At 35.0% G+C, this 24,920-nt stretch overlaps 2 protein-coding genes across 2 annotated transcripts; one reads left to right on the forward strand and one right to left on the reverse strand.

Annotated features, from left to right (window-relative positions):
• The first annotated feature begins 496 nt into the window (after positions 1-496).
• LOC108212576 (uncharacterized) lies at positions 497-1,279 on the forward strand. The gene has a single exon (XM_017384301.2). It carries the CDS (start codon positions 497-499, stop codon positions 1,277-1,279), a length of 783 nt encoding a protein of 260 aa, XP_017239790.2.
• Positions 1,280-3,833: 2,554 nt separating this feature from the next.
• On the reverse strand, positions 3,834-5,921 carry LOC108211530 (transcription factor MYB30). The gene is made up of 3 exons (XM_017383158.2): positions 5,616-5,921; positions 5,287-5,416; positions 3,834-4,849 (listed from the first exon to the last, which is right to left on the reverse strand). The coding sequence occupies exons 1-3, from the start codon at positions 5,746-5,748 to the stop codon at positions 4,081-4,083; spliced, it is 1,032 nt and encodes a 343-aa protein (XP_017238647.1). The 5' UTR covers positions 5,749-5,921; the 3' UTR covers positions 3,834-4,080.
• Between the last annotated feature and the right edge of the window lie 18,999 nt (positions 5,922-24,920).

The raw sequence follows: 24,920 nt of genomic DNA on the forward strand, positions 1-24,920 counted from the left end.
AATATATTTTTTAATATTCTTCTTGTTGAACATAATAACATATAATTTATAATAAACACTAAAATCGAGACACGAGTACTTTATCACACTAACCCAAACTCGTTTAATCTCCTAAACTTCTATGATAAAGGAACGGCTCGAACGTTTTTCAGGAGCTTCCTGAAGAAATTCTCGTACCTGTTGGAGTTTAATTCTATATTGATATGTTTAGTTATTTGTTTTGTTTTAGTTGGTTGTTTGAATAAGTCAGATGTAGTGGAGTCATACCAGGAGAGTGGAGTCATACCACGTCATGCTCCTGGTTTGTCGCAGCAGTAGCTGTTTATTTTTTTCAATATATGTATGCATCGAGTCTGTATTAAATAGCAGTGAAAGTTAATATAATGTTTGTGTGTGTTTTCTCTGCAAACACTTGTGTGTATTTATATTGTTAAACAACATTTGGTATTAGAGAGCCTGGTTGTTTATGCCAAAATATATGTCAAGGTTGATGACTATGGAGGCATCAAAAGTCAAGGAGGGAACAGTGAGTATAAACTATCCAATGTTGTCAAAATCCAACTACACGGTGTGGTCAATGAAGATGCAGGTCTTCATGGAAGCTCAGGGAGTTGGGGAGGCTGTGGAGCCTAGTGACCCGGAGGTGAACGTTGAAAAACGGATGGATAAAATGGCGCTGGCAGCAATCTATCAAGGCATTCCAGAGGAATTTATGTTAACTCTGGTCGGTAAGAAAACGGCTAAGGTGGCGTGGGAGGCAATCAAGACAATGTGTATGGGGGTGGAACGAGTACAGGAGGCTAGGGTGCAGACATTAAAGGGAGAATTCGAGTCTCTCATGATGAAAGACTCAGAGAAGATAGAAGATTTCTGCTTGAAACTGAGTGGCATTATGACTAACATTCGAGTTCTTGGAAAGTCTATGGAAGAATCCAGTGTTGTAAGGAAGATTCTACGTGTTGTGCCTGATAAGTTCCTCCAAATAGCTTCAAACATTGAACGATTTGGAGATGTTAAAGCCATGTCAGTTGAGGAACTGGTGGGACGTCTCAAGGCCCATGAAGAAAGAATGAAAGGTAGGAGTGAGCAACCTGAGCAACAACAACTTCTCTTAGCTAAGAAATGGAAGGGCAGACTGGACAAGAGCAAGATAAAATGTTTCAATTGCAACATTTATGATCACTTCGCCTCAGAGTGTGACAAACTTCGACGAAAGAAAAAACACTGTCAAGAAGCAATTCTAGCACAGCTTCATGACGACGAACCGGCATTGCTGTAGAGGCCATATGGGCCAATAAAGACAAGCCATACGGGCTTGTGAATAATAGTCATAAGGATTGTGAAATGGATGCCATATGGGCAGGAAATAAATTGCCAGAAGGGCAAACAAGGAAGCCAAAAGGAGCTGTGATCAGTGGTGCCATATGGGCACAGAAAGGCCACACGGGCTGGATCAATGTATTTGCCATACGGGCATGAAGAAGCTGTTTCAGTTCAAGGCATGCCATACGGGTATCTGAAGAATTGATAGATAATATAGAATTAAGGGAGAGATTGTTGGAGTTTAATGCTATATTTATATATATTTAGTTATTTGTTTTGTTTTAGTTGGTTGTTTTGAATAAGTCAGATGTATTCAACATGTTTGTATGCAACTGAATAGGTCGTGAGGAGTTGAGTATTTTTAGGAAAGTAATGGAGTCATACCAGGAGAGTGGAGTCATACCAGGTCATGCTCCTGGTTTGTCGCAGCAGTAGCAGTTTATTTTTTTCAATATATGTATGCATCGAGTCTGTATTAGATAGCAGTGAAAGTTAATATAATGTTTGCGTGTGTTTTCTCTGCAAACACTTGTGTGTATTTATATTGTTAAACAACAGTACCACGAAGGGTAATATTGATGGACCTAAAACCTTACTCGTTGTAGCCATAACAAGGTTAGCCTATCCTTGGAGTTTGATGCCTTTCCGGTTCACCTTCTTATAATCTAATGGCTTTTGTGAACCCCTCCCGAATCAATACGTTGTCGACAAAATAAAGCCTCCTTCTATCTAACATGTAATTAAGTTGAATGTACGGTTGTTCCGATAACCTTGTCCTCATCACCTACTCTATTTATATAAGGTCACAATGTGACATCATCCCCACACTCTCGGAAAAGAGACTCGTCACGAAAATCATATAAAAAGGCCGAGGCAAAACTCGAATCACAATAATGGCAAAACTATTGATCCATAAACACTGCAACAATCATAATTTGAGCAATATGTGACTTGGTGAATATTTCCCTCGTTACGATGACTTATATATTTGGTGTATATAGTTAGGCTGCTTGCGGTCGATTTTAGTTTCTTTGACTTGTTGGTTTCCTGATAACTTATCCTAACTACGGCGTATCCAATAATACAAAATTAATAGATCAGCTGAATTTAATTAAGAAATATATATGAAAAAGATATATAACAAATACTGGTGTTAATAATGCATGACACGAAATATGGCCGAGAACAATCAGGGTACACTTCACTGGTTTGACAAAGTCCATGTACTTGTAAATAATTATTTGTATTTATGAGTGATTGATCTTCTTGAACAGCTAGCGTCAAGATTTATTCTACCACACAATAATTTTGTGTTTGTGATATCTTTTGATAATATGTTTTTGTCAAATAATTTAGCCATTGTTCATAGTTTTTATTTGAAAATGATTGCCTCTTTCATTTTCAGATTTATTGATTGGATTTTTTAGGTGTGCCTATGAATTCTTATAAAATCAAGAAAACTATGTCTTCGTTTGGGAATTAGCGGTTATCTGTTAGCGGATTGGAATAGATATTTTGATTGACACATTGAATTAGTGATTTCTTGTAAAATTATTTGTTAAATTGATGTTTGATTGGTTTTTTATGACACATGTCAAAATCTCTAACTCGAAAAACTTTTCAAAGTAAATTTTTAAAAATTAGCTTTTTAAGTCAAAACCTCTATTTCAATCCGCTAATACCAAACACTATAACATTAAGCATTAGCGAATTGAAATGATCAAAGCTCTAGAGCACCGCAAACCACAATTTTACCTCAAACCTCTCTAACTTTCAAAATGACCTATATACAAGATCAACAGACCAAAAACAAATAGAATATTGATCAATATTTAAGATAAACTGAGAATGGAGGGTTTTTCATAATTATCACCATGTAATCATCTACGCTAATCATGATCAAGAAAGCGGTTCAGATTTGTTTCTCGCTAATGAGTTGGTGTTAACATATGATAGTAGAACATGTTGAAGTTCTATATTGTCATTAATGATGGGGACGCCTCATTGATCAGCGCTTATTTAAAACTAATATGAATTCGGAGAAGGGGGGAAACAGCAAAATTTGTAAATGTGAAAGAAAATGAAAAACCATGTTATCTTTTCGGTGAGGAGTTATTATGGTATTCATGGCCAGTCCACTTGTGGATTTTAATGTTCATTGCTTTACAGTTTGCATTGCCTTTTCCAGGATCAATATACACTGCTACATGTGTTCGTATTAAAACACATTCACATGTTTACATTTAAGACTATCTGCAGATCGATTTCCAACTCAATTCTGCCAGCAATTTATTTTTCATTTCCCTATATCTTAATATATAATTCTACAAGCTAGGCACATAGAATTATGCACTGCTGCAAAATGGTATATCTCCTGTGAACTTAGTAATGGCTCTTTCCTGTTATCACCTGTGTGGAATCTTGAAACAGATCTCGATCAAACGTTGGATGCAAAATCTTTAAAAAATGTGTTGATCAATTAATTTTTCATAAGGTTACATACTCATAAAGAAAATTAAGCATGGCACATGGCCATGGAATTCATTATAGGCACATTGAAAATGGTTTGCTAATTGATCAACAACACTTGTCTATTGCAATAGATCAAGAAAAAACCATATCTATGGTTGGACCAAACCGGATAACGAAATAAACAAGATAACACAGAATATACGTACGAACCCCTTGCATACAAATTAAATAATTAACCTCAAACACGATCCCAGGCTCAATTACAAAACACTAGATCCGAGAGCTTTATATGTCATCAAAAGAAAAGTTAGATGTGAGCCCTAATTTGTTATGAGCACCGTCGTCGAATAACCAATTCTCGAACATCGAGAAGGGAACGAGAGAGCTGAGGTCCGGCTTTCTTTCATTGTTGAAAAAGGTACTAGCTTCCTCCGGGGACATATTATTGTTATGAGATTTTGTGGAGAAATCGGAAATATTAGAACTAGAGTCCAAAGTCTCGAATCCGAAGAGCGAGTCGAATGCTTGAGATAAATCAATGCCATTGCTTTTGCTTTGATCCGTGCCTTCACTTGAGGTAGAATAATCAGTGACATGAGCATCTTGAATATTCTTCTGGACCGCAGAATGCTGCGTAGTCACCGTAGTGCTTGAACAAGACATCTGTGGCGAGTTTTTCATCCAGCCTTTCAGCAATTTCGCTATGTTTTCGGTACTGGAGGCATAGAGCTGGGAAGATGTGGAGGCAGCTTCATGATGACTAGGGTTTGGAGGAGGGATGATCATTGGTTTCTGATCTAATGACAAAGCATCATTTAGGGCTTGTTTGGCCAGGTGAATATCCGTTTGAAGCCTCCTCTCCCACTGGCCCCTAGATATGGAGTGTGAATAAGATGAAATGAGAGTGTTCTCCTCTGTAGCCAAACATGCCCTTCCCTCATCAGAATTAGTGCTGTCCTCCAGCTTTTTCAGCTTCTTCTTCAAATGAGTATTCCAATAATTTTTGATGTCATTATCTGTTCTCTCAGGAAGATACGATGCTATAGCAGCCCATCTAATAATAATACGAAATAGTCAATATTAAATTCATAAATTTAATATATTATAATACTCCCTCCGTCCCTATTTATCTGTCCATTTTGGAAAAAAAAACACATACCAAGGAATAATTGATTGTATAAACTTTTTCATTAAATACCTCTTATTAATATCTTGAAAATGGTGGAATACCCCTACTTTATGTCTTGAAAACATGAATTCAACCAAGTTTTAAATAAGTCAAGCCTTGAAAATTGAAATTATGAAGATATATTTGAAAAACTATCATTAAATTAGTTTTGAAAGTATAAATGGACAGATAAATAGGGACAAATTTTTACTTCCAAAGTGGACAGATAAATAGGGACGGAGGGAGTATATGTTAACCTAGTTAACAGATCACATACATATACAATTATGAACAATTAATTAAAAAATAATCAAAGTAATTACTTGTTTCCAAGAAGATCTTGAAGCTGGATGATCATCTTTTCTTCATCAGCAGTGAAATCACCCCTTCTTATTCCCGGCCTCAGATAATTAGTCCATCTAAGCCTGCAGCTCTTACTGCATCTACGCAACCCTTGAAAATATAATTTCATAATCAGTAAAAAGAAATCTCCCATAAACATATTAATTCACAAGATGCTGCAGAGATCTGAGAAAGCTTTTACTATTTAGAAAGAATCACAGACAAAAAAGTACAAATCCCACATTTAATTAAAAAAAGGAACAAAAGACATATGGATAAGAAATCAATCAAGGGAACATATAGCACATACCAGTATTGGTAGGAACAGCTCGCCAATTGCCCGGACCATGTTCTTGAACATAAGAAACCAACATGATATCTTCCTCGGGAGTCCACGGTCCTTTCTTCACTCCCATCTTGTCACAACATGGAGGTCTTCCCATACTTTTCTATTTGTTTGTACAACTGAATTTTGTGTGATCCTTGAAGTAATACCCAAGGATCTGAGTTTTGGTTTAGTGAAAAGAGAAAGAAAGGCCCAAAGAGTGAGAAGCAGTGGTTTGTGTGGGTGTGGAGAAGGGGGTGTGATATATAGAAAGAAAAGAGAAAGAGGGATACATTAATTATATAGGCAGGAGGCTGACCTTAAAGTGAAGAAGCAAGAAAATGAAATGAGCAAAAGATTGGGGTAGTGAAAAGAGTCAAAAGGAAACAGCAATAGCATTTACTCCATGGCCCTATGCCCTAAAGTCAGCTGTGTCTATGCCTCTTCTGCCTCACCAAAACCGCGTGGCATTCAATGTCTCTTCAAGCCACATTCCAACTCACCCTAATTCCAAATAGTATAGCAAATTACTCTAAACCCTAATACAGAAGCATGTTATCTTTAAACCCCGTTTAGTGATGTACTACTAGTAACTAGGGTTGCTCACTACAGAGTTGTTCGCGAAAAGGCTCGAGCTCAGCTCGATAAAAGCTCGGTTCGGCTTGGTTCGTTAAGAACTCGAGCTCGAGCTCGAACACATAAATGTGTTCGTTAAGAAAACGAGCTCGAGCCGAGCTTTTAGTGTGTTCAGCTCGAGCTCGGCTCGAACTCATTCGGCTTGAGCTCGGCTCGTTAAAACTCGAAAAAATACAATATTTTCACGATAATTTCGTAATATATACATGTTATTGAACGCCGAATTCAACATATAATATATCAAATCGATCAGGTGAATATTAACTATAATATGGTACCATCAAACACACTAAAAATTTTATTTAACTTGCTATTTTAAGAGTCTAGTAGCGGTTTGGCCTTATTTTATTCTGGCTCAGCTCAACTCGGCTCGTATTCGTTCGTGAACAAGCTCGTGTTCGACTCGTTAGTTAACGAGCTCGAGCTCGGACACAAGTTTTTGTTCGATAAGAAAGCTCGGCTCGGCTCGATTCGATAGAAAAATATATAAAGCTCGGCTCGGTTCGGTCAAAACTCAGCTCGGTTCTGTTCATGAATAGCCCTACTAGTAACTACAGTACGGTAATACTATATTATTATCGGTATTCTAAAATTCTCTCTTATATTAAAAAATATTGATTAATCACTGATTAATTTTTAAAAAATATTTTAATATTAATTTATGTACTAGAAATCGCTGATTTATCGTAAAATTTCTCATAAATCTTGAATTAGTAGGACAATTTACGATTCCAATTTGATTAGTACAATACTCCCTCCGTTTCAAAATACTTGTCCATTTTCAAAAAATCACATAGTTTAAGAAAAGTGGATTTTAAGAAAAAAAAAAAAGGTGTATTAAATCATTAATTGAATCTAATACGTGGTATATGGTTGATTTTGGAAATATAAATTTGAAATATGTGAAGGTACGAGAGATTTTGGAAACATAAATTTACATTAGAAGTTGAAATGGACAAATATTTTGAAACAAAATTTTTTTTTCTAAAATGGACATGTATTTTGAAATGGTGGGAGTATATAATTAGCAAGTCAGTTCCATTTTTCAACATACTGCTACTATACATATTTCGTTTTCGAGGAATCTCAATTTTCGTTCTCTCTCTCTGTAATAAATAGGTCTTACATGTATACCATATACTGTGACCAGTGCATTGTGATAAAGAGATGGAGACGAAGCATCGTGGATGGTAAATGAACGATATTGCTTTCTCTGACATGCTAAAGTTCTGCGGCATATTTTTGTACTAGTGTATTAACCACGACGGTGATCATCATCAACTACACATACACAAATAACACTCCGTTTTTACACTTATACTGGAGGAGAGCAGTGATATCCTTTTCTCAAGTCAAAGGTTGTATTTAATCTTGCAAGTACAATGAGTGCTATATTGGACTACTCGCGTTGGATTTTTCAGAGATCTCTTGAGGCCAACTCGAAAAACAAAAAATATTAAATTAATTATAAATATTTTTTTACCATGGTTTTGACATGTAACATGAAAGGCAACCTGATCATGCTACCTTAATTAAAACCGGGCGCCTTGATAGAAGTCTCCTCTCTCAAGAATTTGACCAATTCTATTTACTCAAACAGTGTGATCATTTCCGAGGTGGGCTATGATATTCATTTTTCGTCCCTAGTTGCTTCGATTATACCCTTTTAAAGCATCTCCAACCCTCCCAAACCCTTAGCTAAAAGTCTAGGTGGCTTTCCAAAATTAAATTTTATAGTCAATGTTCACAAAAAATGTAACTCCAACCACAACAAGCCCTTGTGTATAATTATAGCCATCCTCCTGTGGATGGCTATATTTGTCGATCCGCTACAAATCTGTAGCGAATTCCACGTCATCTCCCGCAATTTATTTTCCTCTTTCCCGCTGATTACATATTATTTATTACCATGTTAAACTGATATATTCTATTTATAACAGAGTAAATATTAATAACATACTATTTTTAAATTATGGCCAACCAATATAGCCAATACCATTGAAGCACAATGTTTTACAGGTTCAGCAAATTTTAAATAATGTCTTACAGGTCCAATTTAGCCAACGATTATAGCCAACGTCATTGGAGATGCTCTTATTACTATCAACACTGGACTGTATTGACTTGTTTACCACTGCGACAAGTCAAAAGCTCAGACTTAAATCCGATCATTATATTTATTGCGGTCTGCGGTGCTCATTATCTACGTTTACTACTCCATCCGTTCTTTTTATCCGTTCTTTTTATTAGTCGCTTTGACTTTTTGCACATATTTTGAGGTGCAATAAAAACGTATTTCTGCATGTTATTTTTTAAAAATATTTTTTGAATAAAAATATAGATGTTAAACTTTTATTCAGAAAAAGAAAATTTGAAAAATAATACGTAGAAGTATATTTTTAGTACAGCTCAAATTACATGCACAAAATCAAAGTGACTATTATTTAGGAACAGAGGGAGTATGAAATTAGAATTAAATTTACAGCTGAGTACTACTCCCTCCGTCTCAATTTTATAGGTCCCTTTTGAAAAAAACACGCATATTAAAAAAATAGTTGGTTGGATATAATTTATCTCATGTATCATTAATTTGTACATTGATAAGGAAGAATAGAGTAGAGTTACAAAAAAATCACAATAAATATATTAAGTGCATTGAGAAATGGGAATAATGTTGAGTTTCAAAAAAGTCATAATTAATGTAATGTATTGAAAGAAGAGAGGGACAAGTATTTTGGGACAAATTTTTTTTAAAAAAAGACCTATAAATTGAGACGGAGAGAGTAACACAGATATTGTTTCACACATTTCTGTTAGGCTTCGCTAGTTCAATTTATACCTTGGACTGAGGGGATGGCAATCGTTTCGTTACGTATACTTTCGTTTCGTGTATTTTCGTGTTTCGTGTACTTGAAGGTGAAACCCGTATCCGCCCGTTATTAATTTTGTGTATCTAATTTGAAACTCGTATTCGATCCGAAACGTTTCGTGTATATTTCGTATACTTTTCGTGTATATAATATTAATATATTTTTTAATCAAAAAATAGATTTAATATATATTTTCCTTTATAATTTTATTAAATGTGAATGATATATTTATACTTGTATACAATTCTCTATAAATTTGTTAATGTATCTACAATATATATCCACACACACATATAAATATATACTTTTTACACAATTATATATTTAATATATCATAACATATATATAATAAATATTATTTCCAAATATTTCGTGTACTTTCATGTATTTCATGTACCGCAAATGAAAATCTATATCCGACATGAAATATATCGTGTAATTTCGTGCTCGTGTACTTTCGTGTTTCGTGTATCGAACATCAAAACTCATATCCATTTTTTTCGTGTCGTTTCCTTTTGTGTTAGCGTGTTACGTGTCAAATTGTCAGGTCTACTTGGACTCCTGTTAAAAGTTTAGTAATTTATATAGGAGTAATACACAAGTCACACCGTCGTTGTGGAAGATCATATCTTTGGATCATTATATGTTCTTAAGATCTTCAAACTGATTGTTCTCATCTTAATTAATTACGTCACTACATGAAGAAAAGGAATTAAGATCGCTGTTTTACTAAGTAAAAAAACATAATTGCTAAATGCAATTCAAAATTACTTAATGCAGTTCGCCTAAATTACTACTTAATCCTTGTACAGTACTCCCTCTGTTTTTTTCATATGACGCTTTGACTTTTGGCACACACTTTTAAGTGCTTTGACCGGGTAGTTAAAAATATTATTTTTTGAATTTTATTTTTCTGAATAATAATATATAATCAAAATTTTTATTCAGAAAAAGAAAATTTAAAAAATAATATTTTATTCAGCATTAATTGCTCACATCATTTTTATTCATGTGCACGGAGACCTGTATTCATTGGAAGTTGGGACCATTCGTTCTCGCTATACCTGCTATATTGAAAAAAAAATATTCACATGATGCGTATTGAACTTTTTAATTTATTAATTTTTATTTTTATTGATAATTTTGTAAGAGTAAATGAAGTTTCATTCTTTACTTTTGGTTATACGAGGTGTTAATTTTTAGTCTAATAATAAAGGTATTATGTTAATTATCTTTTTATGAATCATCATTAGTTACATGTATTAACCAAGAAACAATTTTTTTTATTTATATAATCAAATCACATAAGTGAAATAATTCAAAATATAATATAAAATATACAAAGAGTGTGAAAGATGAATATGAAAATAAATTTAAGGACTTACATTGTCTATATTCATAATATTAGATTAGATGAATCGTTTAAAATATCTATAATTTTTAATTAAAAATGTATTTTTGTATTTGTGATAAGTCATTTTTAAAAAAATAATGTATGAATTATGATGTATAGTACTGAATACTTCCTCCATCCCAAATTAGATGAGCTAGTTGACTTTGGGCACATAAGTCATAACTATAACTTAAGATGCATTGACCGTCTAGTTCCCAAATTTATTTTTTTATTTTTTAGTTTATAAACGAAAATTTCATATTTAAATTTTTATTTGCAACAATAAAATTTTAAAAAATAAGTAATGTAGCTATGCGGTCAATGGACTTTAAGGCACGTGCCTAAAATCAACGAATTCATCTAATTTGGGATGAAGGAATATTTGTTTGGTATTTTTTTTGACAGAATTTGTTTGGTACTTTTAATAATATATATTTTATTAAAATATTTTTTGCAAATATTTGTTGTTATTAGCGCAGTCCTTATGTACAAATTTCAGAAGACAAATTACCTTTTTAAAAAACTGGACTTGGAATTTATTATAATATCATGTAAATTAAAGAAAATTTTAATCTTTTTCATATAAAATTATAAAAATTATATATTGTGAAATGGAGGTATATTTAACATTTTAATCTAATATTAATTTTGGGAAATGACTTGTCACAAATACAAAATTGAATTTTTAATCAAAAATTTATAGCTATTTTAAACTATTTACCTATGTAATATACCTAAAATGAAGCTAATGTCAATTCATAAAAAGTAATTAAAATTAGTATATTTTTTATCAGACTAAAAATTAAAATTTCATATAACCAAACGTAAGGAATGGAACTTAATTTACTTTTACAAATTATCAATAAAAATAAAAGTGAATAATAAAAATACACATAATGAGAATATGTTTTTAATATAACAATGGTACGAGAACAAATGTCTTTCAAATAAACAAAATGAGAACCGTCTGCGCGAATCAGAACGGGGTGAGTAAATGCTCACATTAATGCTACTCAGTACTCATGTACATGTCTACAATCACACATGGATTAAACTGTAATTTCCCTGAACTGCACTAAGCAATTTTGAATTGCATTTAGCAACAGTGCTGCGATGATATCATCTTATTACGACTACGGGTGTAAATGAGCCGAGCCGAGCCGAACTCTAGAGTGCTCGTGTATCGTTTGTTAAAAAATTAGTGAACTCGAACTCGAGCTCGAGCTTCGATCGAGCCAAAAATATTGTTTGAGGATCGACTCATTAAGGAATAATTATGTTCACGAACGGCTCGCGAACCGCTCACGAACATGTCTCACGAGTTTTTGCTCACGAACCGCTCATTAACTTACGCTCACGAACATGTCCTATGAATTTTTGCTCACGAACCGTTCATTAATTTTGTTCACGAGCTTGTTCAATAAACTTTGCTAACGAGCTAGCTTATACTCATAAATTTATTTACGAGCTTGTTTGTTATTTAATCTAATTAAAAAAAATAAATTAAAATTCTAACAATATTTTAATTTATGCTCTAAGAAATCATAAATTCATAATAAATCATTCATTAATGAAACTCCCACATCCACGAGCCATGTTTACGAGCCAGGTTCACGAACCATGTTCACGGGCTAGTTCACGAACTAAGCTCACGAGCCAAGTTCACGAACTCATAATTCGAACTTGTTCGCGAACTATCGAGTCGAACTCTACTGTGCTCAAGTTCAGCTCGTTTATAAAACGAACCTTAAAATTGTGATCAAGATCGACTCGTTTATGAATCGAACTGAGCTCGAACCGAGCTTTTTTCGAATCGAACACCGAGCGGTTATCGAGCGTATCAACTCATTTACAGCCCTAATTACGACAGGCATGATAGATCTTAACTAGGATAACCAAAAGAATTGGTCTTGATTAGCTTAATTAAGGATATATTCAAAAGTTGGTTTTCAGTTACTGACAAAAAAAGTCGGTTTTTAGTTGAAATGCGACGGGATTTTCGCCAAGTTAGAGATATCACTATAAGAAACATGACTTGTTGCGACCAAAATACCGGTCGCAATTGAACAATAACCCAATTTCACTAGGTCATATTAAACATAACCGTTATAGGTCATTATTGGCGTTTATCAGGAGAAACCCTTTTCAACGTAGCCTGACGTACTTCAGTGACATGTCACTGCCACGTGTATCGATGTATGGCCCCATGCTGACACATCAGTGCCACGTGTGTGGGGCCACCCTTACATGTCAACGACATGTGTGTGGGTCCCAGCAACTTGACAAATAAGTTGGACTTTCATTTTTCCATAATTACAGCCATTTTATAGCGATCATCGGGATTATAATAATTGGGCTAGTCGATTCTAACGGTCGTTATGTGGCCACAGAGTATTTGAGTTTAACAAGTCCGACCGATTTAATTGTGACCGACTTTCTATGAAGACGGTCGCAATTGTTTATAAAGGCGGTCGTTACTGAAATATTTTGGTCCTTTTTTGTGGGAAATAATGGTCACCTTCAGTGATTATTCATGCAAGTCGATCATTATTAAACTCAAATTTTTTTTGTTGTTGCAATTGCAACACCTACCAAATCCTACCATTCACAATTTTTAAAACTAATATCCTATAGCAAATCAATATCATTCTATCCAACAACCATAGACATCTTAATCTAAACTAACAACCATCACAGACATCTTAATCTAAACTACTCCCTCCGTCTCTTTTTAATTGTCACCTTTGGGTTTGTGCCGGTCAAATTGACCAAATTTTGACTGAAATTTAATAATATTTTTTTAAGTGAAGAAATAAAAAAAATATATCACCGGAAATAACTTTTAATCTACTTTAAGATGTAATTTTTAGTTTTTTAAAATAACGAAAGAGTGACTAATAATCTTTGGTCAAAAATGAGTCAATTTGACCAACAAAAATAGAAATGTGACAACTAAAAAGGGACAGAGGAAGTAACAACCATCACAAATAAATTTTCAAAAAAATCAAATAATCACAAACGCTTACAATCTAAACTAAAATAATTACCAACCCTCCATAAATCAGTACCAACAAGTATAACCAGAGAAAAACATCTAAATTCATACAATATTTATCAAGAGTTATAAAACAACATAAACAATCATTCTGAGTCAATTCATGACTCCCCGATGTCCTCACCGCCAACATCTTTGTCCTGACCATCAAGCAATTCGGCCTTGTCATCACCATCATCGGTGTTTTCTCCCCCAGTTTCTCCTCTTTTGCGTCCTCAACACTAGTATAAATTTGTCCAGCCCTCCTCGTAGTCTAATTCAATTTGAAATCATTATTAGTCTATTATAAAACAACAATGAGAAATTGGCCTTATTTTTACCTTTTTATGTCTATTCTCATAACCGGTTGATATGGATTTAGCATAGCGTCTAACCTCTCAAAATATGGCATTTGAGAAGGCTTGGGCACCATCCCCTTGCAGATTACTTTGCATTTCAAGCACCGCTTGAACCATAGTATTCACTAGCTCGTTTGAGTGAAGGTATGAAATTACTTCGGGTTTGCATCAACCTCATTTAGTACTGATTGTACCATACTGGAAAAAAATCAGGTCCGGCAAATTCGGATTTTGGGAGGGACAGGATGAGGAACCAGCACCACCACCATGTTGAGCTCTATAATTTGCTGCGAGATTGGGGATAACTGATGATGCCGGAATTCGTGGAAAATCGAGGAGTTTATTCTTTTGAGGTCTCGACATCATTGATGCCACCGTCTCAAACCACCATTGTAAAGAATGCTCCGCTGATATGGGAAATTTAATCTAATTGCAAGTGCACGGTGTTTGTTATAGTGTAAACAGGAAAATATAGATCGTATCCCCAAGGAGACAAGTTCTATCAATTATTATTTAATTACTATTGATTGTCTTAAGAGCGCGAGCAATTATTTGAATATTTTAAACTAACTAATCACTATGACTAAATTAATACTAATTAATAAGACGCTAACAGATAATTTAAAAATCTAGCTATGACAATCAGGTCCACCATGTTTACACAATTATTGGCTTCAAAGTTGAAGTAATTACAATGGTCAAGTAACAAGAGTATGTTAATCTCTCTCAAGCATCAACACGCTCAAAACATGATTACACATATAATCAGTTTTAGTAATTCAATTAAATGGGCAATTAAAATAATTTTAATCTCTCTCGAGTATTAACGCTCTCAGAAATCCGATAATACTCTCGTACTTCAATTAAATTCTGCTAATTGTAGTGTGCCTATAGTAGTATATCTCTCGATCATACTCCTATTCGCATAAAATTAATTCATGATATCGGCTGATTACACAAAGTAATATTAAAACATAATCAATTAGAATTAACCACGATTAATCACATCATTGTGAAATCATGCCAATATAATAGTGCAAACATGATTTCCCCTTAAACCCCAGAACACAACTACTTGCTACTAATTAAATAATTAAAATAACTAAGATAATCAAAAGACATAACTAAACTAATAAGAAAAGATAATAAAATTATACAAGGAAACCTAGCTTCAAGATTGTCACATCCATAAAAGCCATGATCTCCCTCCGTGTCTCTAAACCTAATTCTATCTCTAACCTAATAATAACGATGATAATGAAAACTCATCATATATCTTATAATAAAAGTATTATTTTAATGTTTTAATTAATATACATATAGAAATCAAAAACCAAGTAGGATTCCGTGTCAAAATTCATAGCTGTATTTTCTCTTAAGTTTATGGGCTTTTGCATGTGGATTTTTCTTCTTGGATTGTGTCTCAATTAAAGATAATTTCAAGGGCTCCGCATGGGCTGTAATATTGTCCAAATCCGACTCATGGAACTCAAGATATGGTCCAAATAGTGTAGAATTCGGGTATAGCCCATTAATCATGAATATATATGGTATATATCTCCAAAAGAGCTAATTATCCTCAAATCCTTCTCAATTTAGGAATTCCTTGATTTCCTACGATAAAACATTAAATTTATTAAATAATATCCAAATCAATGCAAAGTATAATTAACTATGGGAAGAAAAATATATAGAATATATATAAAAATATATTCAATCAAGCATCACTAAGCATTTGTACGTCCTCGAGCAAATAAGCGCAATAAAAACTAATTCCTAACTAACTAACACCACTTTCACATATGACACGATTGCATTAAGAATATGCAACAAGCCGTAAACCCCTAAGTCGTCCTAGTAGAACGAGTTTTGTCTCGTGAGGGTTTATAGTGAACATGTTAACTGGCTTGGCCGGAGAGAGAGGTAGCTTGATGTTAGCTAATTTCCTCCCAATAGTTGATTTGAAAAACCATTATTTTTGTGACAAGTCTCAAGAATGCAACTAATATGGATGCAAACTAGATGAATATGCATATAATTAAATCATGATAAGCATTAACCTCGTCAACATATAATCCTCAGAGTATGCAACAATCAAGGAATTCATCTATTATCTCACATATCAGTCATGCAACTTTTCCACTAAAAGTACGGAGTGCGTCGTGTGTACTCAACATGCTCTCTAGTATGTGAAACAAAACAAAGACCAAAAAATTTCAACAGAGTCTTAACTATGAGTCGTTAATAAAATAATGCTGAAACACTTTGTTACATTAGAGCCAACTATAGCTTAGAGCCACAAAGGAATATCTATGTCTCTCCTATATTTTTCTTATACATTTTTTTATTGATATTTTTCACATGCTCGGTCTAAGATCGGGACGCTTCTTAGGATAACTGAGTTACGGCCGTAATAAGACTTCGCTAGTTCATTATTTTTATTTTTTTAAGTCAAGTAATTCTCCAATAACCAAGGGTTGTGAAAAGTCACCAAGATACATGAATCAAAAATAAAAAAATCACAAACTAAATAAGATACATACATGGTTTTGGAGTATAAATTTTTATATGGTTGGAGTCATTTAATATATGATTTTAGCTTTTATAGTTATGATTTTACCTTTTGTAGTTTTATATTGGATATTAAGTTAATATCATTAGTTTTACTTGTGCGACTTCACTACTAGTATTATGAGGAAGAAGATCATCAAAAATTCTTTACACAAATGATTTTAAAAATAGTGAATTTTAATATTGATGATCATCAATAAGGTAATTACTGAAATGACTACTATTAAGAGGGATCATGATATAATATCATCATTATTATGGTCAAAGTTTTTAACCGACCGATAGGCAGTCGGTTTTCAGACAACAAAACTCATCATCCTCTCCTGTCATAAACCCGACCAGCTCAATTAAACCGACCACCAACTGTCGGTTTTATTATGCCCGAAAAAATTTTGACCATTTTTGTTCAAACATTTTAACCGATCGGCAGTGGTCGGTTATAGTTACACACGTGGCACTTGCGTCCACGTGGCACCAGATGGCAATGTAGGGCCCGGATCAACGAGTTTTCACCTTAAACACGACCAATCTGTCAAAACCGACCACCACATTTGGTCGGTTATAGGTCTAAAACCGACCATTTTTGGACTATATATCTTCGCAATCTTGATTACAAGATGAAACCTCTCTTGAACATAAACCTCTTATGAATTTCTGAGTGACCTTTTATTGATGTTTACCCTATTTATCGGAGCTAACATTACACCGTTATCTATAATACTTGACCACCATCATATTATATCTAGTCGTGATATTACCCCCTTGTTATGAGAGTTCCCAACCCTCACGCAAGTATAACCCATTAGAAGGCCATGGTAGATACTTCCTATAAAAATCCAAATGGACATTCATCATCTCAAACCCCCATATGAGAACAACTCGGCAGATAGCAAGGGTAAATTTTTACATGAAACTTAAGAAATATTTGAAGGCCTTCAATATCTCTAACATGATCGCCCCAAGTTCTCCAACGATAATAATCTGGCAGATAGAGGGATCGAGGATTGTAGATCATCTTGGATAAGTCCTGAGGGTAGTTGCTTGTGGAAGATGCCGACTTTTTTATTATTCTTCTAACGAACTGGTGACTAAAGGGCGCGTCCTTGTGCTGGGCTAGCTCTACACATGTGAGGGGACAACCTTCCTTGTAGGATGGACATGTACATCTCTTAGCTCACTAATAATATATACGCGCACATTAATAATAAACTTTTCTATAAAGATCTATGATCAAATTTTGATTATAACAAATTATTGAGTTCGGAAAAGAGTCATGGAGTGCTCTCAAGTCTAGATTACTAAAAATGTATCCATCTTGAAAAATAGTTTAATTTTGTTTGATGACTAAGAAACGGTGTGTTTTTTATTTGTTTGTCGAAAAGGGAAGAATTTATAATTAAAGTAGTGAAAACCAGTCAGGACACACCTCAAAACTGTCAACTACAACCTGATTATGGGGAAAAACAAGCTAAATATATCCGTTTTGTTTTCAGATCGCTTAACATATAGAATATCCATATTCTTTAATCTAAAAGGTATTATAATGACATATCGAGCAATCAAACCTACATCACACTACAAGAAAAAGGTCAATAGACATCATAGATTAGACATCGGTCACTCATGCCACTGATGTTAAAAACATTTTTAACATCACCCTATTTTTAAACATCATCAACATGCTTTGTAAATAATCATTGCATGGACATCGTCAAAATAATTATATGTGATGTCCAATAAAACTATAGACATCGTTAACAGTTTTAAAATTCTCAGTAGAATGACATCTATTGTTTCTGTTCTTACTATTCACAAAGTTATTAGGCTTGTTGAACTTAGTTCTTTCAGAGTTGACACCTAAACCAGCTTTAGGCAACCTAACATTGCCTTTCACTTTAATTGGTTTCAGGTTTGTCAGAATCTCATCTCTCATCTCATTACTCTCTTTCATTTTAAGGTCTTCCTGTTTTAGTTCATATCTAATGACAACAGGAGTCTCTAAAAGAGGTTCAGCTTCTGAGGCTTTAAACAAAGGTTTAAGGGAATCTTTCAAAACAAAAGGAATCCCTCTCTCTTCAGCACTCTTCTTAAAAGGAGTAATGTTACTAGCCTTACCTACAGATTTGTTATAGTCAAAGCCTATTCCAACAGTTCTCTTGATCTCTTGTTTATCATTAAGTTCTTTGACTATCAAGGAGGCATCCTTAAAGGCTTTACATTTCACTTTCTCTTCGTCTAGCTGAAGTCTTAAAGCAATCTCACCTTTCTCTAGAACTTTGACTTTAGCACATTGTAATCCTAAGTCCATAGTCAATTGTTCTATTTTAGGTTTTAATACTTTCATCTCATTCATTTTATAAGCATGAATTTCTAAGACTAAAGTATCAATTTTAAGATTAGCAGCTTTCATCCTTTTAATAGCATCATCTCTTTCAAGTCCTAATTGCATAAACAGTTTAGGGCATGTAGGATCTACCTGAAAGCTTCCAGCAGGAGGAGGTGAAGATGATCCAGTAGTAGCCATGAAAGCAACATTCCCTAGCTGCTCCTCTTCATCACTATCTGTATCATCCCAGCTTTTGCCTTCTGCCAGATAAGATTTGCTTTTGAAACTTTGACTTTCAGAAGTACCATGATGCTTTCTAACCAGTGCATCATACTTCTGCTTCAGCTCATCATACGAATCTTTTCTTTTTCCTTGAACCTTGGGCTGAACATATGCCTTTCAATCTCCCCCTATTTGTTTGTTAACATAACATGCAAATTTCCTAGAGGATAACTCAACTAACAGATAAGACAAAGATTTAAACAATAGAATGTAAATAGCAAAAGTTTATGGCTTGCATTAAACATTAAACCATGATCATAAATAGATTACAAAAGGATGTTCCTTGAACATATCTAACAAATATCCTAATCAATCTATTCACTCAGAACGAGTGACTTCTCCTTCTTCAGCATCAGAATAGTGAATAATTGGAGTAGAAGGCTCATTCTGAGTAGGCTATTCAGCTGCAGTGGATTCTCCACGCTTCTTTCTTTCACGAGCCAGAGCTAGCTGGTGAAGAACTTCCAGATCCACAGGGTCTTCACGGAAGTCAGATGGCTGAGATTTTGTTACACCCTTCATCCTCCGAAAGTATTGAGAAATGTTTCTTCGAGTGCAGTAGGATGAGATTACATCATCAGCATCAGACTTGGCTTTAGATGCGAAGCCCTTGGTCCTTAGTAAGGTGGATGCTAGAGCCAGACGTTTGGCAGGGTACTTTGGCAAAGCCTCTTCATTTAGATAGACAGTGCAGAGGATTTCCAAGTGAACAAACTTGACACAGTATGGGTTCTTAACAACCTGAGGACTGTTGAAAACAGCACAATCCAACAGTTTGTCACGAAGAAGTTCATTCAAGTTTGAGCAACGCTTGACTTTGTTGCGAAGTACCCAGAGCTCAGATACAGAGAATGATTTGAGAAATTCGACAGATAGTCTGAATGAACCATTCCTCTGTGTGTAGACAATCAGCTCCCATTCTTCTAGCAGTCCCCTAACAGCAATAGTTACATATTCCAGTTCTAAGGCAAAGGCATGCATAAAAACATCCTCATCAGGGTTCACCTCTCGAAGATCATATATCAGAGATAAGAACTTCTTATCATCGAAAGTTTCCCTTTGAGGTCCATTGAATATTCTCCTAGCAATGTCCCAGCCTTTTCCTTCTTTTCTTTTAATTTCAAGATTCTTCTGTTTGATCGCAGCATCATAGATTTTCTGCTTTTCAATCTTGATTTGTTCCTCTGTGATCAACTTGTCTTCCAGAAGTTTCTGATAATCACGAAGCTTACGCTTCCTGGCTTCATTTTCTGCTTTGAACTTCCTGACATTCTCCTCGTGTTCAGGATCAACAGGTTCTTCCTGAAACAAATAGCTTTCATCAAATTTACCTTCTTCTTCAGCCTGACGATAGGTAGCATCGAATACGTCATCATCATCCATGTCTTTGGGATAATCATCATAATTGTCAGTGTTGAAGACATTTTCAGATTGATGAAGTGGTTCTTTGCCTTTAGACCTTTTATAGCTTTTATCAGCTTCAGAAGATTCTTTGCCACTTGCTCTTTCTCCACCCTTGTCACTCCTGTCAGCATCATCCTTATTACTCCTATCACCAGCATCAGCATTGCTGTGATCATCTTTGTCCTTATCTTCCTTATCCTTCTCCCCCTTAGTTGAGGGATCCTCTGGAGTAGACTGAGCTGTTGACGGATTAAGCTTTAAGTGATGAACAACTTGAGCCAGAGTTTGCTCCAAGTTTCCAAGCTTTGTCAGACAGAGCTCCTGAGATTGATCAAACTTGTCCATCCTAGAGTGAATACCCTTGACATGAGCATCTAATTCCTGTTTGAGAGAAGAATATGAAGGATCAACAACCTTTTCCTGTAGAGTCACCAACTCTCCACTTCTGAATCTGGCATTCTCAGCATTCAACCTTGAAATCTCAGCTTTCAGAGCAGCCAATTGTTCCTGTAACAGATCAGTGTTGGTGTGTGCACTCACCTCACGAACACTCAAAGATTTATCACTATCCTCTCGTGCATGTGTTTCGCTCGGTGTTTGCCTGATTTCACTCGTGTTTGTCACACCGTCACCAGTACCTGTATAGACAACCATAGTACCATAAGATGGAACTGTAGGTTGTGAAGGAACAAATTGTCCTTCAGATGCCTGTGAAGGCTGATGTACTTGCAGGTTGCCAAGTATAGCCTGATCCAAAAAGAAAGAGTGATCAGAAAGTTTTGCATATGACAATTTTTGAATATCTGTGCTCTCTCTAAGTGAAGAATCAAAAGACAAAGGTTCAACTAGCGTGAGTGCTAGTTGCGTGCTTGACTCTTTACAGGATACCGCGGTCGGACGGCCAATTTCAATAAATGCATTCTGTGGAGAGAATGAATCTAGAGACTGTATATTTACCATGTCAGTGTCCAAATCCTTTTGGGAGGAAATGGATGTGGCTGCAGTTGTCTCCGGTTCTGCCACCCTTTGCTTCTTATGAGACAGAGCTGCGGGTTCTCTCAGAATTGCACTACCACTCCGTTTCCGGGCTACCTTTCGAACAACTGGTGTATGAGTAGTGTCGGTTGATGTGTTTGACGAAGAATCAGTTGTTGAAATGAAAACGTCAGCTTGGTTATGAACCTGGGTGTTTACAGGTTCAATGCTGGGAGTCTGGAAATCAAATCCAATATCACAATCAAAATCTGCAATATCAATATTAAAGGTATCAGTGAGATTAGAAAGTACCTGAGCTACCTGTAAATCTGTCCTGAAGTCCTGTAGCTCTGGATTGATAGCAGAATCAGCAGGCAGAGGCTGAGAGGTGGATTGTGGTGGAGGAATGGTATGTGGATGTGTAGGTGAAGGTATTGGTTCAGATTGAGAGGGAAGAATGGAGGCTTGTTGGTCTGGGAAGAAGTTGTATTGTGGAGGGGATTGGTGTTGAGATTGGTGAGGAGAATTGTATGATGATTGGTGAGGTGATTGTTGTGGTGAATTATAAGGAGGGTTGTAGGGAGAGTAATGTGAGGATTGGCTGGATGATTGATAATCTTGTAGAAGTTGAAGTGGTTGGAAGTTTTGAGGAGGAGATTGTTCCTGAGGTTGTTCTTCTTGAAGTTCAGGTTGAGCCGGTTGTTGTTGATCAGGTTGATATTGTTGTTGTTGTAGTGGCTGAGGAACTTGGACAGGTTGAAGGGGAACACTAAACTGTTCCAGCATGTAAGGAGTCACAACAAGAGGCACACTCTCATGCTTCTTTTGATTAGCAAGTCTTGATTGAATCTTGGTGCAAGTTCTTAGAATGGGCACCACTGCAGAATCAACATACATAGCTCTATCTGCATCATTCATCTTGTCACTTAAGAATAGCATTAAGAACCGTGGAAAGTGACACTCAACCTTGTCATTGTCATGAATGGATCTCTGAGAGACAGAACCCATTTTTCTGATAATCTCCTTTAGTAATATCTTCCCGAAGTTAATTCGACGATTGTAAGCCACAGAGAATCCAAAGATCTGAAGCATAGAAGATATGTTGTGAAAATTCTGCCTTGTAGTTGGAGCAAATACCTTTGCCAAGGTATCGAAGAAGACATCCCATTCAGCCTTCAATTTGCTTTTAGACATTCTAGGGAGAAAAATCTGTCCCTGGTAGTGGATGTCTTGGAAGAATTGAGTGAGTTCAGCACTGGTTGGTTCCTCTTGAAAGTTATTCCTTGGAAACCCTAGAATCCGGTTCACATCATCAACAGTGATAACAATCCTTCGTCTATTTGGTAGATCACCAATCAACTTATAATTCTCGAGAGTTGTAGAGTTGACTGCATTAGAGTAGAAGTCGAAGAGTGGTTGCACTTGTATGGGAATATCAGCGGTTAGTGCAGTACTGACAAGACTTTGTTGAGTCAGGAAACGGATCCACTTCTTGAATCGATCACAACAATCCTCGAAGTTCAGGTTAGCACAATAGTTGGTCTCAGCAATCTCAAATTCTCCGGCCATTTATAGTAATTAAAAATTGAATTAAGCGAGAAATTTTCAAATAAAAGATTAATTCTCAATTATCTCGCAAAGTTCAATTAATAATTAAAATTGATTAATTAATTATTAATTCGAAATATTAGAATAATATCGAATTAAAAGTTAATTAATTAAAATGGAACTTAGACAATTAATCCAACTCCAAACAATCCCTTAGGTTCAAACACCACAAGCTCACTAAATCAGCCAAACAGTCCCTAATTGAAAAGAAATCCCCAAATCAACCAATAACCCTAACTCCAAATCCGAACAAATCAGTTCGAAGGTCACACCAAAAACACAGATTAATCGAACTCTAGGCAATCCACAGTATAAACTCAGTCGAAGAGCTTTAAAAACCGACTAAACTTCGGCGAGAATCCGATTAAAATCCGGCAGAGTTTCGTTTACACAAGGACGAAATCAAGTAACCAGCAAGCGTGAAAGCTTGTAAAAACGAAACCCAGCAAGTTTTTGACGAAAAAACTTGAAAAACAATGAATAGAAATCGTGTGTGTATGAGTGGGCAGATGGAGAAGATGAAGTACGATCAGCAAGACAATCGAATTGTCTTGCACGATTGTCTTGTGTATATATGTATACGCACGCAGTAAGACAACGGGGGTGAATGGTCTCGGTAAGACAATTTGAATTGTCTTGCCGAGATTCACTAAGGCAGACAAACGAGGTGTCAGTAAGACAATCTGATTGTCTTACTGAAACGTCAACTGACTTAAGACAGACTCGGTAAGACAATGGGATTGTCTTGCCGAGTTGTTTGAAAATCGGCGAAAAACCGGTTCAGCAAGACAATTTAATTGTCTTGCCGAGCCAAACTGTAGACAATACAATTGTCTTGCCGAAAATCAAATAATAAAAATAGGATTTTTGATTATTTTAAAAGATAAAACATTTTGCAATTAAAATCAAAAATCTATAATAAAGAAACTACTATAAATTACACAAATATTTTGTAAATTTCAACTTTTAATTAAGTATAAATACTTATGACTTTAACTTTAATTCAAAAAGATGAATTAACTTAAAATCAAATATTTATGCTTAATTAATTTTGAAAAATACAAAATAATTACAAATAATTAACTAAATGCTTAGAGAATATTACAGGGGAGTGTATGAGCACTTAGAAAATTACTTACAAATGTACAAGCAAGCATAATTACTTAGAATATTATCAGATAATATACAGGAAATCATATAAAATCTAATAATATAGATATAATTACACAGAAAATTCACAAAAAGTATACAAACACATATAATACATATGAAAAGTATATACAAGAGAACTATGCCATATTTAACATCCCTAACTCACAAACCAGCTTAGAGAAAGTGGATTCATCCAGTGGTTTCGTGAAGATGTCAGCAATTTGCTCAGTCGTGGGTACAAAATGTAACACCACTGTACCATTCATGACATGTTCTCGTATGAAATGATACCTGATATCAATGTGCTTGGTTCTTGAGTGTTGAACCGGATTGTTGGAAATGGCTATGGCACTTGTATTATCACAAAATATAGGAATTTTGTTTACTACAACACCATAATCATTCAGTTGATTCTTGATCCACAAGATCTGAGCACAGCAGCTACCAGCAGCTATATACTCAGCTTCAGCAGTAGAGGTAGACACTGAGTGCTGCTTCTTGCTATACCAGGAAACCAACCGACGTCCTAGAAATTGACAGCTTCCAGACGTACTCTTCCTATCAATCCTGCATCCTGCATAATCAGAATATGTATAGCCGGTTAAGTCAAAACCAGTATTCTTAGGGTACCAAATACCTAATCCAGGTGTACCCTTAAGATATCTAAAGATTCTTTTGAC

The sequence above is a fragment of the Daucus carota genome, chromosome 3, assembly GCF_001625215.2.
Source record: "Daucus carota subsp. sativus chromosome 3, DH1 v3.0, whole genome shotgun sequence".
Classification (NCBI taxonomy): Eukaryota; Viridiplantae; Streptophyta; class Magnoliopsida; order Apiales; family Apiaceae; genus Daucus; species Daucus carota.